At 49.1% G+C, this 13269-nt stretch overlaps 1 protein-coding gene across 1 annotated transcript in view; it reads right to left on the bottom strand.

The window, feature by feature from the left end:
* The window catches only part of LTF (lactotransferrin), a 36484-nt gene that overhangs the window by 9949 nt on the left and 13266 nt on the right, over positions 1-13269 (bottom strand). The window contains exons 9-12 of the mRNA XM_060204854.1: positions 12421-12511; positions 9300-9341; positions 8576-8731; positions 5230-5371 (exon numbers count right to left, since the gene is read on the bottom strand). Coding sequence (XP_060060837.1) covers positions 5230-5371; positions 8576-8731; positions 9300-9341; positions 12421-12511 — 431 coding nt within the window. The remainder of the gene's footprint in view (positions 1-5229; positions 5372-8575; positions 8732-9299; positions 9342-12420; positions 12512-13269) is intronic.

Raw genomic sequence — 13269 nt, 5'->3', positions numbered from 1 at the left:
GGTTGGGGTTAGGGTTAGGGTTGGGGTTGGGGTTCGGTTTGGGGTTGCTGTTGGGGTTGGCGTTGGTGTTGGGGTTAGGGTTAGGGTTAATCCAGTGCTTTACTCCTTGTTGCCGACAATGATCTAGAGGTGACTGGATACTTGAAGAAATGGCAGAAATTTGGAGAACATTTCCTAGGAAAGGATGATAGAAGACCTAGTTGGGGCTGCATTGTTATGTGGAAAACTGAGAAATATTATCCATGTAGAATCTTTTGTATTTACTGTCTAATGTAATGCATTAATCTCCCATGAAAGTACAGTAAGTTAAGTAATTGGAGAGCAAAGAAGTCATATCTAATTGTTACACTGTCAATACAGATGAGATAATAAGATTTATAGTGAAAATCCTGAAGGAGATAATACAGGTTCTACATTCATGAAATGAGAAGGAAACATTCTAAAAAGGAAGAGTTACTGATTTTTTAAATGTTCTCAGAAGTAAACTGGAATTGCAAGTCATTGCAGGATTTGAATCCTGGCTTCAGTTTCTGAAGTTTGGGGTGTGTTTTCCTCTTAGTCTCTTCATTCTCCGGCAACTGTTTGCCCCTTGGATGTTTGTGTGGAGGTGACTGTGGTTCACATGTATTTAAAAGTCACCTCTGGATTCAAGTTATCCGAGGAGGTAAATGTCTCTGGGCAAAAAAATAACCCACAGGTTTGCTTCACTCAGGCTTCCTGTTCTCCCTGAGACTTTGATCTGATAATTCATTATTACCGTGTTGCTTATTCAGTGTTCTGAACAAGACGTGTGTATTAGCTCAGCATTGTTGCTTGTTTTCAGTGGAAAAGATGGTCAGGAGAGCTAATGTATTTACATTCCAGATATGGAAGTCCTGTCAATCAATATTCCGAGGGAAAGTGACTTCCCACCTACCCTGAGTTATTTGGCCATAGTGTAAATCACCTCAAGGGTAGAACAAAGATGTTTTCAGACATAGGGGCCGGGTGGTTGTGCACCTGGTTGAGCGCACATGTTACAGGGCACAGGAACCAGGTTCGAGCCCCACACCTCCACCTGCAGGGGGGGAAAGCTTTGCAAGTGATGAAGCAGGGCTGCAGGTATGTCTCTCTCTCTCTCTCTCTCTCTCTCTATCACCCCCTTCCCTCTCAATTTCTGGATGTCTCGATCCAATAAATAAAAAAAGAAAAGAAAAATTTTAAAGATATTTTCAGACATGTAACTACTCAAAAACAGCAACTTCTATTCACTGTTTTATAAGATATGGTCTGTTGCAACAAAACCCATGGTTTTCGAAATCCAGGACACAGATCATGGAGCTGAAGAGAAACTCCAGCAGGATGGTGCCCAGAAATCCCAGAGCCATGTGTCAGCAGGGGGCCCGGAGGCACCAGGGAGACTGAGCAGGAGGGGTGAGGTCTGCAGGGCCAGCACTCCAAGGAGCAGGAGCGATGGGCCTGAGACAGCGCCCACACTCTTTCTGGGGTTTGCCGTTGTTTGCTTGTGTTGTTCGTATTTTAGATAGAGACAGTGAGGGAATGAAAGAGATCGCAGCACCAAAACTTCTTTCAGGGCTGTGGGGGTCACACACATGGAAAGGGCAGCACACTGCCCAAGTGAGCTGTTTTATCAGCCCTGTTTCATCTCTGTTGCTCTGCCGGAGGTGGATTTAGAAATAAACTAGTGCTCATTTTTATAAGCCCGGAGAATTGAGCAAACAGAGCCTGTGGTACCCATTGGCTCCGGAGTTAACTCTGTATTTGGCGCAGAAAGGAAAAGGCAGTCTCACTAGATCACATATTGAATGTGAGCCTCTTATTTACAGCTTTGCCATAACATGATCAGTGAATGTAACTTGTCGGATATTAAGGGAAGGTCCACTTTGTGGTTTGGGGTGGAAGAGGCACAGAGGCCTCTTCTATAATCGGAAGTCAGTAGAAAATAGCTATACGTGATAAACATGAGCTCCCGTGCTAGGGAGGGGCAGTGGCTCAGTGGTGAGCACAGGGCTTGCAGGCATGAAGCCCCAGGTTAGATTCTGCTGTATGCTAGAGGGTCTCCCCTCTCTCTCTCTCCCCCTCCCTCCCTTTTCTCTCTGCCTCTTATCTCTGTGTCTCTCCCCTAACTCTCTCCCCTAAGTAATAAAAGCTTTAACTCAGAACCAGCAGTATGACGGTGCTGGTTAGAAGTATAGAGAGGAGTATGACTTCTGGTTCCAGCTTTCAGAGTGAACAAGGCTGGACACATTTGCTTTTAGCACATGGGAGTCCTGAAGTGCCCGTGCCCTAGGAAGCAGGACCTTGCTGTAGGTTTGGGAGGAGAGCAACAGTGCCTCTTCAGATCCTTTCTAGGTGTCTGTATTTGATGATTCTGAGTGAGATAATTTTTCTCTAGTTGAAAATTATTCATCTCTTAAGGATATCTTTATATGTTCATAAAATGTACTTTATGAATTGCTTAGAATATAGAAAATGTGGGAGTCCGGCTGTAGCGCAGCGTGTTAAGCACATGTGGCGCAAAGCACAAGGACTGGCATACAGATCCTGGTTCAAACCCCCAGTTCCCCACCTGCAGGGTGTGAAGCAGGTCAGCAGGTGTCTGTCTTTCTCTCCCCCTCTCTGTCTTCCCCTCCTCTCTCCATTTCTCTATCCTAGCCAACAATAATGACATTAATAACAACAACAACAATAACTACAACAATAAAACAACAAGAGCAACAAAAGGGAATAAATAAATAAATACTTTTTAAAAGGAAAATAAATAAATAAATGTTTTTAAAAATTTAAAGGGAGTCGGGTTAAGCGCACATGGTTCAAAGTGCAAGGACCAGCGTAAGGATCCCGGTTCAAGCCCCCGGCTCCCCACCTACAGGGGAGTCTCTTCATAGGTAGTGAAGCTGGTCTGGAGGTGTCTGTCTTTCTCTCCCCCTCTCTGTCTTCCCCTCCCCTCTCCATTTCTCTCTGTCCTATCCAACAACTACAACAACAATGAAAAACAAGGGCAACAGAAGGGATAATAAATAAATAAGTATTTTTTTAACTTTAAAAAGAATATAGAAAATGTCACTTTTACTTTTTTATAAACACTACCATTTAAAAATCATCAGACCTTCCCTCCCCAGAGCCCTTCCCCACTAGGGAAAGACAGAAACAGATTGGGGGTGTGGATCTACCTGCCAACATCCATGTCCAGCGGGGAAGCAACTACAAAGGCCAGAACTCCCACCTTCAGCACCCCAAAAAGAATTTGGGTCCATATTCCCAGAGGGGGAGAAATGTTAGGAGGAAGGTGACCAGAGGACTCTGAACCCCAATTCTACCAGGACCCAAAATGTCTCTCACCAGGAACCTTGGATTTTTGTTTGTTTGTTTGTTTGTTTGTTTTTATTTTCCCCTTTGTTGCCCTTGTTGCTTTTTATTGTTGTTGTAGTTATTGTTGTCATTGTTAGATAGGACAGAAAGAAATGGAGAGAGGAGGGGAAGACAGAGAGGGGGAGAGAAAGACAGATACCTGCAGACCTGCTTCACCACCTGTGAAGCGACTCCCCTGCAGGTGGGGAGCTGGGGCTCAAACCAGGATCCTTACGCCGGTCCTTGCACTTTGCGCCACGTACACTTGACCCACAGCGCTACTGCCCGACTCCCCAGGAGCCCTGTTTTTATACCATCACTGAAAGGAAAAATTAATCTGGAAAACACCAGATGAAGCCAGGCAGAGTTTCGCTTATCTAAGAGAAGAGGAGAAAAGGGAAGGACACTTGCAAGTGGTGATAGGTGTAGGGCTGGACTAGAAAGACAGTGACGGCAGAACTGTTGAAACAATGAGGGGAAAGCATACATAGTTAGAGATAGATACAGACAGACAGACAGACAGAGATAGTTGTAGAATCGGCTGTATGGGTGACCTTGGGAGAACTACTGCACTTCCCAGGGAGGGGGACTCTGGTGGTGGGAAGCATATGGAATTATACCCCTACTATCTTACCAGTCATTAAATCACTAATAAAAAATAAATATATTCACTGTCGATTGTAAAACATTAATCCCCCAATAAAGAAATTCATATATATATATATATCCTTAGGAATGAAGGTCACTCACTCATGCATTGTGTTGGTTCTGACTAGCTATTCTCAGAGGCATGATGCCCTCTGCTGGTGTCATTTTCAGAGGCTGAAAAGAATGGATGGGGAGAGGGGCTCTGCCCTTCAAGCCCGTTTCTCCTGATAAGATGTGTGAGGTGCGTGGGCTTTCAAATGTGGCCTTCAGATAGCCACTATGAATCAGTCAGTGGCTATAATCATTAGATTTGGAAATGAGGCCTTCAGACAGTCACTATGAATCAGTCAGTGGCTATAATCATTAGATTTGGAAATGAGGCCTTCAGACAGTCACTATGAATCAGTCAGTGGCTATAATCATTAGATTTGGAAAGCAATTTTTCATTCCTTTGGTCTATTCTTCACTCGTGAAGTAATAGTTATCCAACTGAGCTGTCTGACATTCCTAAGGACAAAATCAAGGTCAAAGTGAAGCAGAGGGGTAACAAGGCCAGATGGAGGGAAGGGGGGTGGCTATGGAAAGAGAATCCTTCTGGGAGTCGGGTGGCAGCGCAGCAGGTTAATCTCACGTGGTGCAAAGCGCAAGGACCGGCATAAGGATCCCAGTTCGAGCCACTCCGCTCCCCACCTGCAGGGGGGTCGCTTCACAGGTGGTGAAGCAGGTCTGCAGGTGTCTGTCTTTCTCTCCCCCTCTCTGTCTTCCCTCCTCTCTCCATTTCTCTCTGTCCTACCCAACAACGACAACATCAATAACAACAATAATAACTATGGCAACAACGAAAAGCAACAAAGGCAACAAAAGGGAAAATAAATAAATAAATATTTTTTGAAAGAAAGAGAGAGAGAAAGAAAGAAAGAGAATCCTTCCCCCCACGTGACTGGACCACAGAGAGCACAGAAGGTGCCAAGTGTACACATCTGTGTGTGGAGATGAAGGTAATGGGCCCAACGGGGCTGACTTTGTCTCCAGGTCACCAGGAGATGCCCAACAGAGCCATCAGGCGGCCCAGGCACCGGCCCCCCAACTGGCGCTGCCCATTAGCTCCCCCCCCTCCAGTGTGGCCCCATCTCTGCTGAGAGTCTGGCCCTGGCAGACAGCATGAAGATGCTGGAGGATGGGAGCAGGACACCAGCCTGGCAGACTCTGTCTGTCCCAGCAAGCACTCACCTGAGCGCACCACTGTCACCGTAATACCTCTCCTCGCTGTTGGGGGCACACTTGTGCTGCCCCGCGTTGTTTCCGACGCACAGCGCACAGAGATTAGATTTGGGGTCAGACCCAGGAACACAGCTTTCATTGAAGAAGCTGCCTGTGGAGATGGAATACAGGAAGTGGGCTATTCCCTCCTACGTCAGCAGGAAGAGTATTTACCTCACAGAGGGCACAGCTGGCTGCACATTAGTCAGGTCAGGTGAAACAAAAGTCACTGTCACGGGAGTCGGGCAGTAGCGCAGCGAGTTAAGCGCAGGTGGCGCAAAGCACAAGGACCGGCGTAAGGATCCCGGTTTGAGCCCCCCGGCTCCCCACCTGTAGGGGAGTCACTTCACAGGCGGTGAAGCAGGTCTGCAGGTGTCTGTCTTTCTCTCCCCCTCTCTGTCTTCCCCTCCTCTCTCCATTTCTCTCTGTCCTATCCAACAGCAATGACATCAATAACAACAACACTAATAACTACAACAATAAGACAGCAAGGGTAACACAAGGGAAGAAATAAATGAATTTTTTTTTTTAAAGTCACTGTCACAAGTGGCTGCCATGTCACCAACCGTAGACACCAGAAATCAGACTCAAAGCAGAGGCAGTGCACCTGCGCAGGACAGGGAGACTTTGTAATCCTCAGGCTGGGGAGCCGACTGACCGCCTGCGCACGACCTGCAGCTGAGCTGCTAGCCGCGCCTCTGGGATCCCATGCCCCTTTCCTCCAGCCCAAAACACCCACCTTGGGTTAAGTGCACCTGTAACCATGTGCAAGAACCTGGCTTTGAGCCCCCATAACCCACCTGCGGGGGGGAGGGGAGCTTCATGAGTGGTGAAGCAGGTCTACAGGTGTCTCTTTCTCTCTCTCCCTCTCGATCTGCTCCTCCCCCTCCAGTTCTCTCTGTCCTGTCAAGTATAGTAGAAGGGGGTGGGCACTGCTTTTGACCTGGACCCCTGGCCCTTTAGGATAAAGACTAGTCTTCACACGTGTTCAGTAGCAGGTCAGGTGCAGGGATCTGAGTTGGAGTGCACAAGCCGGCTGCTTGGAGACGTCCTTTAAGGACACTTGGCAGGTGTTTAGCACCTCCTTCCCTTCCTCCATCCTCTGCGTGGGATGCAGAAGCGGGACTGGTCCTTCAGCTGTGACGTGGCCACGAGGGGCCCGTCCCTCTGGAAGCCACCTCTGTCTGAGCACTCCAGTCCCCGGCACTGTGCTGTCGTCATCCTGACTGTGTGCTCTGCGGCTGTGCCAGAGAGACCCAGCTTTGTCTAAGCCCCTCCTGTCGAAGATTTTCTGTACCGATAGCTGAAACTAATCTGAAGCAACCTGTCATCACTGAGCCCACGTGAAAGGGTTCGCTTGCCTTGACGTGGGTTAAGGAGAGAGGGAGCAGAGTGGCCAGGAAGTCCCTGCCCCAGGTAGCGCTTGTCTGCAGCCCCCAGCAGCTCGGTCTCCTGGAGAGTCACACAGTGTGTCAGCCTCCAGAGGGGCTGGGGAGCCTCCCACTGCTGCCAGGCAGCTTGGGGGGCTGGAGAGCAGCAGCTGTGCGTGGCAGGCAGAGCACAGACCACAGGACACCCGCCCAGGACGGTGGGGCCACTTAGGAGATGGCCCAGAAGGCAGCCAGGGTGACAAGATGCTGCTCAGCCCCACAGGGCAGGTTACAGCTGCTGGGAACATGGGGTGGGGCGGGGAGGGGCCCGGACGCAGGCTGGGCTGGGACCTGTGAGGTCTGCTTCTCTCCTTTTAGGTTGTGGAATAAGGAGTCTGCTTTCACCCCTCCATTCTAGTTTTTTTATTTTTTCAATTCCTATTGTTTTCCTAGTTATTTATACCTGTCTATTTCTCTATAAAAAATACCAGATGTAGGGCTAGGCGATAGCGCAGCGGGTTAAGTGCACGTGGTGCAAAGCACAGCGTAAGGATCCCAGTTTGAGACCCCTCCAAACTCCCCACCTGCAGGGGAGTCGCTTCACAGGCAGTGAAGCAGGTCTGCAGGTGTCTGTCTTTCTCTCCCCTCTCTGTCTTCCCCTCCTCTCTCCATTTCTCTGCCCTGTCCAACAACAACAACAACTATAACAACAATAACAACCACAACAAGGGCAACAGAGGCTGCAGCCTTGATTTCTAAAATCTACCTTTCTGTCTTTAAGTTCCCTCCTCTGGATTTTGTGAATTTTTTCTTCCTTCCTTTTTTTTTTGTCTCCAGGGGCTCAGTGCTGGCACTATGAATCCACTGCTCCTAGTTGGTGCCCATATTTTTCATTTTATTGGATAAGACAGAAAGAAATTAAGAGAGGAGGAGGAGATAGAGAGGTAGAGAGACCTGCAGACTTGCTTCACCGCTTGTGAAAGTCCTCCTAGAAGTTGGGCTCGAAACCCAATCCTTGTGCTCAGTACTATGTGAGCTTAACAGATGTGCTACCTCCCAGCCCCCCAATTTTGTGAATTTCTCAGTTTGTTTCTTTGCTTCTAATGACTCTATTTCTCATTGATTAACATCTCCAATACAAATAAATAAACAAATAAATAAATAGGTAATAGTGGGGGGGAAAGCCAGTTCTATTTAATAGTAGAAGTCACTTTTCATTATTAAGGCCAGGCCAGGCAGTAGCGCAGCGGGTTAAGCGCATGTGGCACAAAGTGCAAAGACCAGTGGAAGGATCCCAGTTCAAGCCCCCCGGCTCCCCACCTGCAGGGGAGTCGCTTCACAGGCGGTGAAGCAGGTCTACAGGTGTCTGTCTTTCTCTCCCCCTCTCTGTCTTCCCCTCCTCTCTCCATTTCTCTCTGTCCTATCCAACAGCGATGACATCAATAACAACAACAATAATAACTACTACAACAATGAAAAACAACAAAGGCAACAAAAGGGGAAAAAATAGCCTCTGGGAGCAGTGGATTTATAGTGCAGACACCAAGCCCAGCCATAGTCCTGGAAACAAAAAAACAAAAAAAGAAGAAAAGAAACCCCATTATTGAGGCCAGTACCTTTATCCAAACTAGGAAGCCAGTGACTATGGGAATTGAGGTCTGAAACTCCAAGGGGGTGAAAAGAACAAAGACCTTTATGCTTCGGACACCAGCACCACTCGCGGGCAGCCAGAAAAAGGCCGGCGTGCGAGTGTTTCACCTTGAAGTGTGTCGAGGCTCACGGGGAATGAGCAAGGAGCCATTCCGGGCGCCCTCAGGAGAGACTGCCGGCCAAGGGCAGCCTGCTAACCTCCCGCCCCTCCTTCCCTGTGTCACACAGAGCCACGTGCCTGCCCCCACTCATCCCAACCCTCAGCGGCCCGTCCAGGACTCCCTCCTTATCCTCACCAAGCTGGCATTCGCCCGTCATGCTGAGAAGCTGGTTCAGGGGGATGTTCCAGCCTTCGCTGCTGTCCACAACCGTGTGGCAGGACTTTGTGCCTTTCAGAGTTTTCCAGGTAATGTCAGGATCTGACTTCCTCACAACTGCCACACTAAAATATCCTGAGATGGTAGGAAAGCATGCCTTACCCTTCGGGGGACAAGCCTGTGGACCCTGGTCTGCAGCACAGGCCAAAGGAGGTCCCAGGGGCCTGGTGGCCGTACACCTGGTTGAGCGCGCACATGACTGCACGCAAGGACCGGGGGTTCAAGCCCCTGATCCCCCACCTGCAGGGGGAAAGCTTTTCAAGTAGTGAAGCAGGGCTGCAGGTGTCTCTCTTTCTCCCTCTCTTGTTCTCCCTACCCTCTCAATTTCAGGCTGTCTTTATCCAATAAATAAAGATAATAAATTTTTTTTTTTTAAAAAAAAAAAGAGTTCCCAAAGCTTGGCCAGCAGCGGTTCCCCAGGTCACTGGCCACTGGCAGGGAGACCATGGGGTTTGAGTGGCTGCTCTGTGTTAAGGTGAAAGCCACCTGGATTGTGACACAAAATACTGGGAAACGCTGCAGCCTCCCCCTGCACTGCCACCTCCCCCTCCCCCTGCACTGCCACCTCCCCCTCCCCCTCCTCCTTCACCCCCTCCCCTACCAACAAGAGCTAAGCCCTAGAATCCGGAAGTGGTTGCCTCACCTTCTGCTGGTGCTTCAACACAATCTGGGGCATTTTGGGGATCTGGAAGGATAGAGATTTTTAAAAAAGGCAAAATGTTATGAAACCCTCAGGTTAATGGAGACATCAAAGACGCTGAGCTCTTATTTCCACAGAATCTCGTGGTCTAGCAGAACTGCATGCACAGCACCACCCAAGGCTCAGTCACAGATGTCAAGGCAGCACTGTCCTCGGCCACCACCTGGGAATCACCCCCGTGTTCACTCCCAGGGGGATGGATAAGCAATTGACGGTCGAGTGGCACAAGAGAACACACACAGCAGAGCGTGCAGCGACACTAGGGACAGACAGAGACGGGCTGGGGGTGTGGATCCACCTGCCAACACCCATGTCCAGCGGAGAAGCAATGACAGAAGCCAGAGCTCCCACCTTCTGCTCCCCATCGTGACCCTGGGTCCATGCTCCCAGAGGGATAAAGAGCAGGGAAGCTCAGAGGGGAGGGGATGGGGTACGGAGTTCTGGCGGTGAGAGTTGTGTGGAGTTGAGCCCCTCTTATGCTATTTTTTGTCAGTATTTCCTTTTTACAAATAAAAATTTAAAAACAAAAAGAATAGGAAAGCTTCCAATGGAGGGGATGGGATACAGAACTCTGGTGATGGGAACTGTGTGGAATTGTACCCTCTTATCCCACAGTCTTCCTGATCATCTTTAAATCAGTTAAGAAGAAGAAGAAATAAATATTTCAAAAAAAAAAAAGAAGAAGAAGAAGAACATTCCCTGCCAATGAAGGAGATGGGACACGGAACTCTAGTAGTGGGAAATGTATGGAATTGTACAATCTTATAAATCAATATTTAGTCACTAATAAAATTTAAAAGAAAGAAAGAAAGGAAGGGAGGGAGGGAGGGAGGGAGGGAGGAAGGAAGGAAGGAAGAAAGAAAGAGAGAAAGAAAGAGAGAAAGAAAGAAAGAAAATATACGGGTGGGAGTTGGGCAGTAGCGCAGCGGGTTAAGTGCATGTGGCACAAAGCGCAGGGACCAGAATAAGGATCCCAATTCGAGCCCCCGGCTCCCCACCTGCAGGGGAGTCGCTTCACAGGCGGTGAAGCAGGTCTGCAGGTGTCTGTCTTTCTCTCCCCCTCTCTGTCTTCCCCTCCTCCCTCCATTTCTCTCTGTCCTATCCAACAACAATGACATCAGTAACAATAATAATAACTACAACAACAATAAAACAACAAAGGCAACAAAAGGGAAAATAAATAAAATAAGTATTTTTTAAAAAAGAAAGAAAAAAGAAAATGTAGGGAGAAGACTGAAGGCCCAGGGCTCGGTGGTGGCGCACCTGGTTGAGCACACATGTTACAGTGTGCAAGGACCCAGGTTCAAGGCCCAGGCCCTGCCTATAGGAGGAAGACTTAGTGAGTGGTGAAGCAGGTCTGCAGGTGTCTCTCAGTCTCCCTCCCTCTATCACCCCCTTACCTCTCAATTTATGGTTGTCTCTAGCCAATAAATAAATACTATTTTTTTAAAAAAATTTTAAGACTGAAGGTCCGCAACTAGGCACTGTCACAAGTTAACAGCACAGGCTGTCCAGCTCCTCCCTGCAGTACAGGGAGATAGTCTGTGCAGTTTGAAGAAAGGACTCACCATCCAATACTTTCAGCCCACCTGTATGTTAGCTGTCAGGCTCGGGCAAAAATTACTGAAGTCATGGGCCCCTTGGAATATACCTAAAATAGACTCCCTCATTTCTTGCCACATGAAGACCCCTAATTTCATCTGCTCTGTTTCTACCTTTGGGTTCCTGTTTATTAAGCAATTTTCCTGCTTTATATCTTACCACCATTTAGCCACCAAGTTGCAGACATTTCCATGATACCAGCCTGAACTCCCTGGACAGATGACCTCCCCAATATGTCCTGGAGCCTCCCCTCCCCAGAGCCCTGCCCCACTAGGGACAGACAGACACAGGCTGGGGGTGTGGATCCACCTGCCAACACCCATGTCTAGTGGAGAAGCAGCTACAGAAGCCAGAACCCCCCACCTTCTGTACCTCATAATGATCCTGGGTCCATGTGTGGAATTGTACCTCTGTTACCTAACAATATTGTTAATCATTATTAAATTACTAATAAAAATTGAGAAAGAAGGAGAGAGAGAGAGAGAGATGTCATTGTTCTTGATGAAAGAAGACAACAGGTGGCACAGGTTACGGGTGGGGGGGATTGTGAGCCTTGCAATTTTAAAAAAATATTTATTTACTTTCCCTTTTGTTGCCCTTGTTGTTTTTTATTGTTGTTGTAGTCATTATTATTGTAGTTATTGTTGATGTCATTGTTGTTGGATAGGACAGAGAGAAATGGAGAGAGGAGGGGAAGACAGAGAGGGGGAGAGAAAGACAGACACCTGCAGACCTGCTTCACCGCCTGTGAAGTGACTCCCCTGCAGGTGGGGAGCCGGGGGCTCGAACCGGGATCCCTACCTACACCAGTCCTTGCGCTTCGCACCACGTGCAATTAACCCGCTGCGCTACCGCCTGATCCCCACCTTGCAATGTTTTGATCTCGGCACTGTGCATAGGGATGTGGCAGTTTGTAGAATGTCACATAGAGGCCTGGTGGTGGCACACCTGGCTAAGCACACATGTTATCTATTATGTGCAAGGATCCAGGTTCAAGCCCCTGGTCTCCCACACACACTCACACACACACTCACACACACTCACACACACACACATACATACACATACACACACACTCACACACACACACACTCACACACACACACACTCACACACACACACACACTCACACACACACTCACACACACTCTCACACACATTCACACTCACACACACACTCACACACACTCACACACACACACTCACACACTCACACACACACTCACACACTCTCACACACACACTCACACACACACTCACACTCACACACACACTCACACTCACACACACACTCACACTCACACACACACTCACACACACACTCACACACACACTCACACACACACTCACACACTCACACACGCTCATACTCACACTCACACTCACACACACTCACACACACACACACTCACACACACACACACACTCACACACACACACACACACACTCACACACACTTACTTGTGCTCTCCGCCAGGACAGGCACCAGACCGCACTTGCCCGCAATGTGGACCAATCCTCCGTCCAGCGTCACGGCATCGGCGTCTCCCTTCTGCAAAGACAGTGCAAAGCCCCAGCACCCAGTGAGGCTGCCGCCTGCGTCTGTCCCCAGCCTCTCTGAGGGAAAGGTTTTGTGCCACGTTTCCCAGTACAACTACAAGGCCCAGACAGGGGGGAGGCTGCCACACCCAGGCACCCAAAGGAAACCCCCGGGGCCCCAAACGCTTTCGGTGCTCTCGCTTCTGTTTGGAGAGACGGAGCGCAAACACCCTGAACTCGCTGCCCTCTGGACGAGACCCTGTCTGTGCTCTGGCCGCCCCTGGGACAGCCTCCTAGACCAGGGAGCTGGCTGGGGAGGAGACGGCAGCCTCAGGCTCGTCAGCACTGCCCTCAGAGTACCCGGTGGAAAGCGGTCAACAGACAGGTAGGCGTGACTGAACGGGCTCGCCATCGGGAGGGAGGAACCTGCTCTTCTGCACCCAGAACACAGATTCATCAAGGCTGCAATGCTCAGGACCAGGAGACAGCTCTCCCGGGAGAGTGCATGCCTTCTACAGAGGACGTCCTGGGTTGGAGTCCAGCACCGGAGAGGACACCCTGGACAACAAGGGGAGAGCCATGGATGGCGGAGCCGCTGTGGTGTCTCTCCTCACTGGCGCTCTTTCTCCCTCTCCTCTCTCCTCTCTCTCTCTTTCTCCTCTCTCCTCTCTCTCTTACCTCTCTACTCTCTCTCTTCTCTTCTCTCTCTTCCTTCTCTTTTCTCTCTCCTCTCTCTTCTCTCTTATCTCTCTCCTCTCTATTTCTCTTCCC

The sequence above is a fragment of the Erinaceus europaeus genome, chromosome 12, assembly GCF_950295315.1.
Source record: "Erinaceus europaeus chromosome 12, mEriEur2.1, whole genome shotgun sequence".
NCBI classification, from domain to species: Eukaryota; Metazoa; Chordata; class Mammalia; order Eulipotyphla; family Erinaceidae; genus Erinaceus; species Erinaceus europaeus.
Note: the sequence above shows the minus strand (reverse complement) of the source record. Positions and strands in the feature narration are given on the sequence as shown.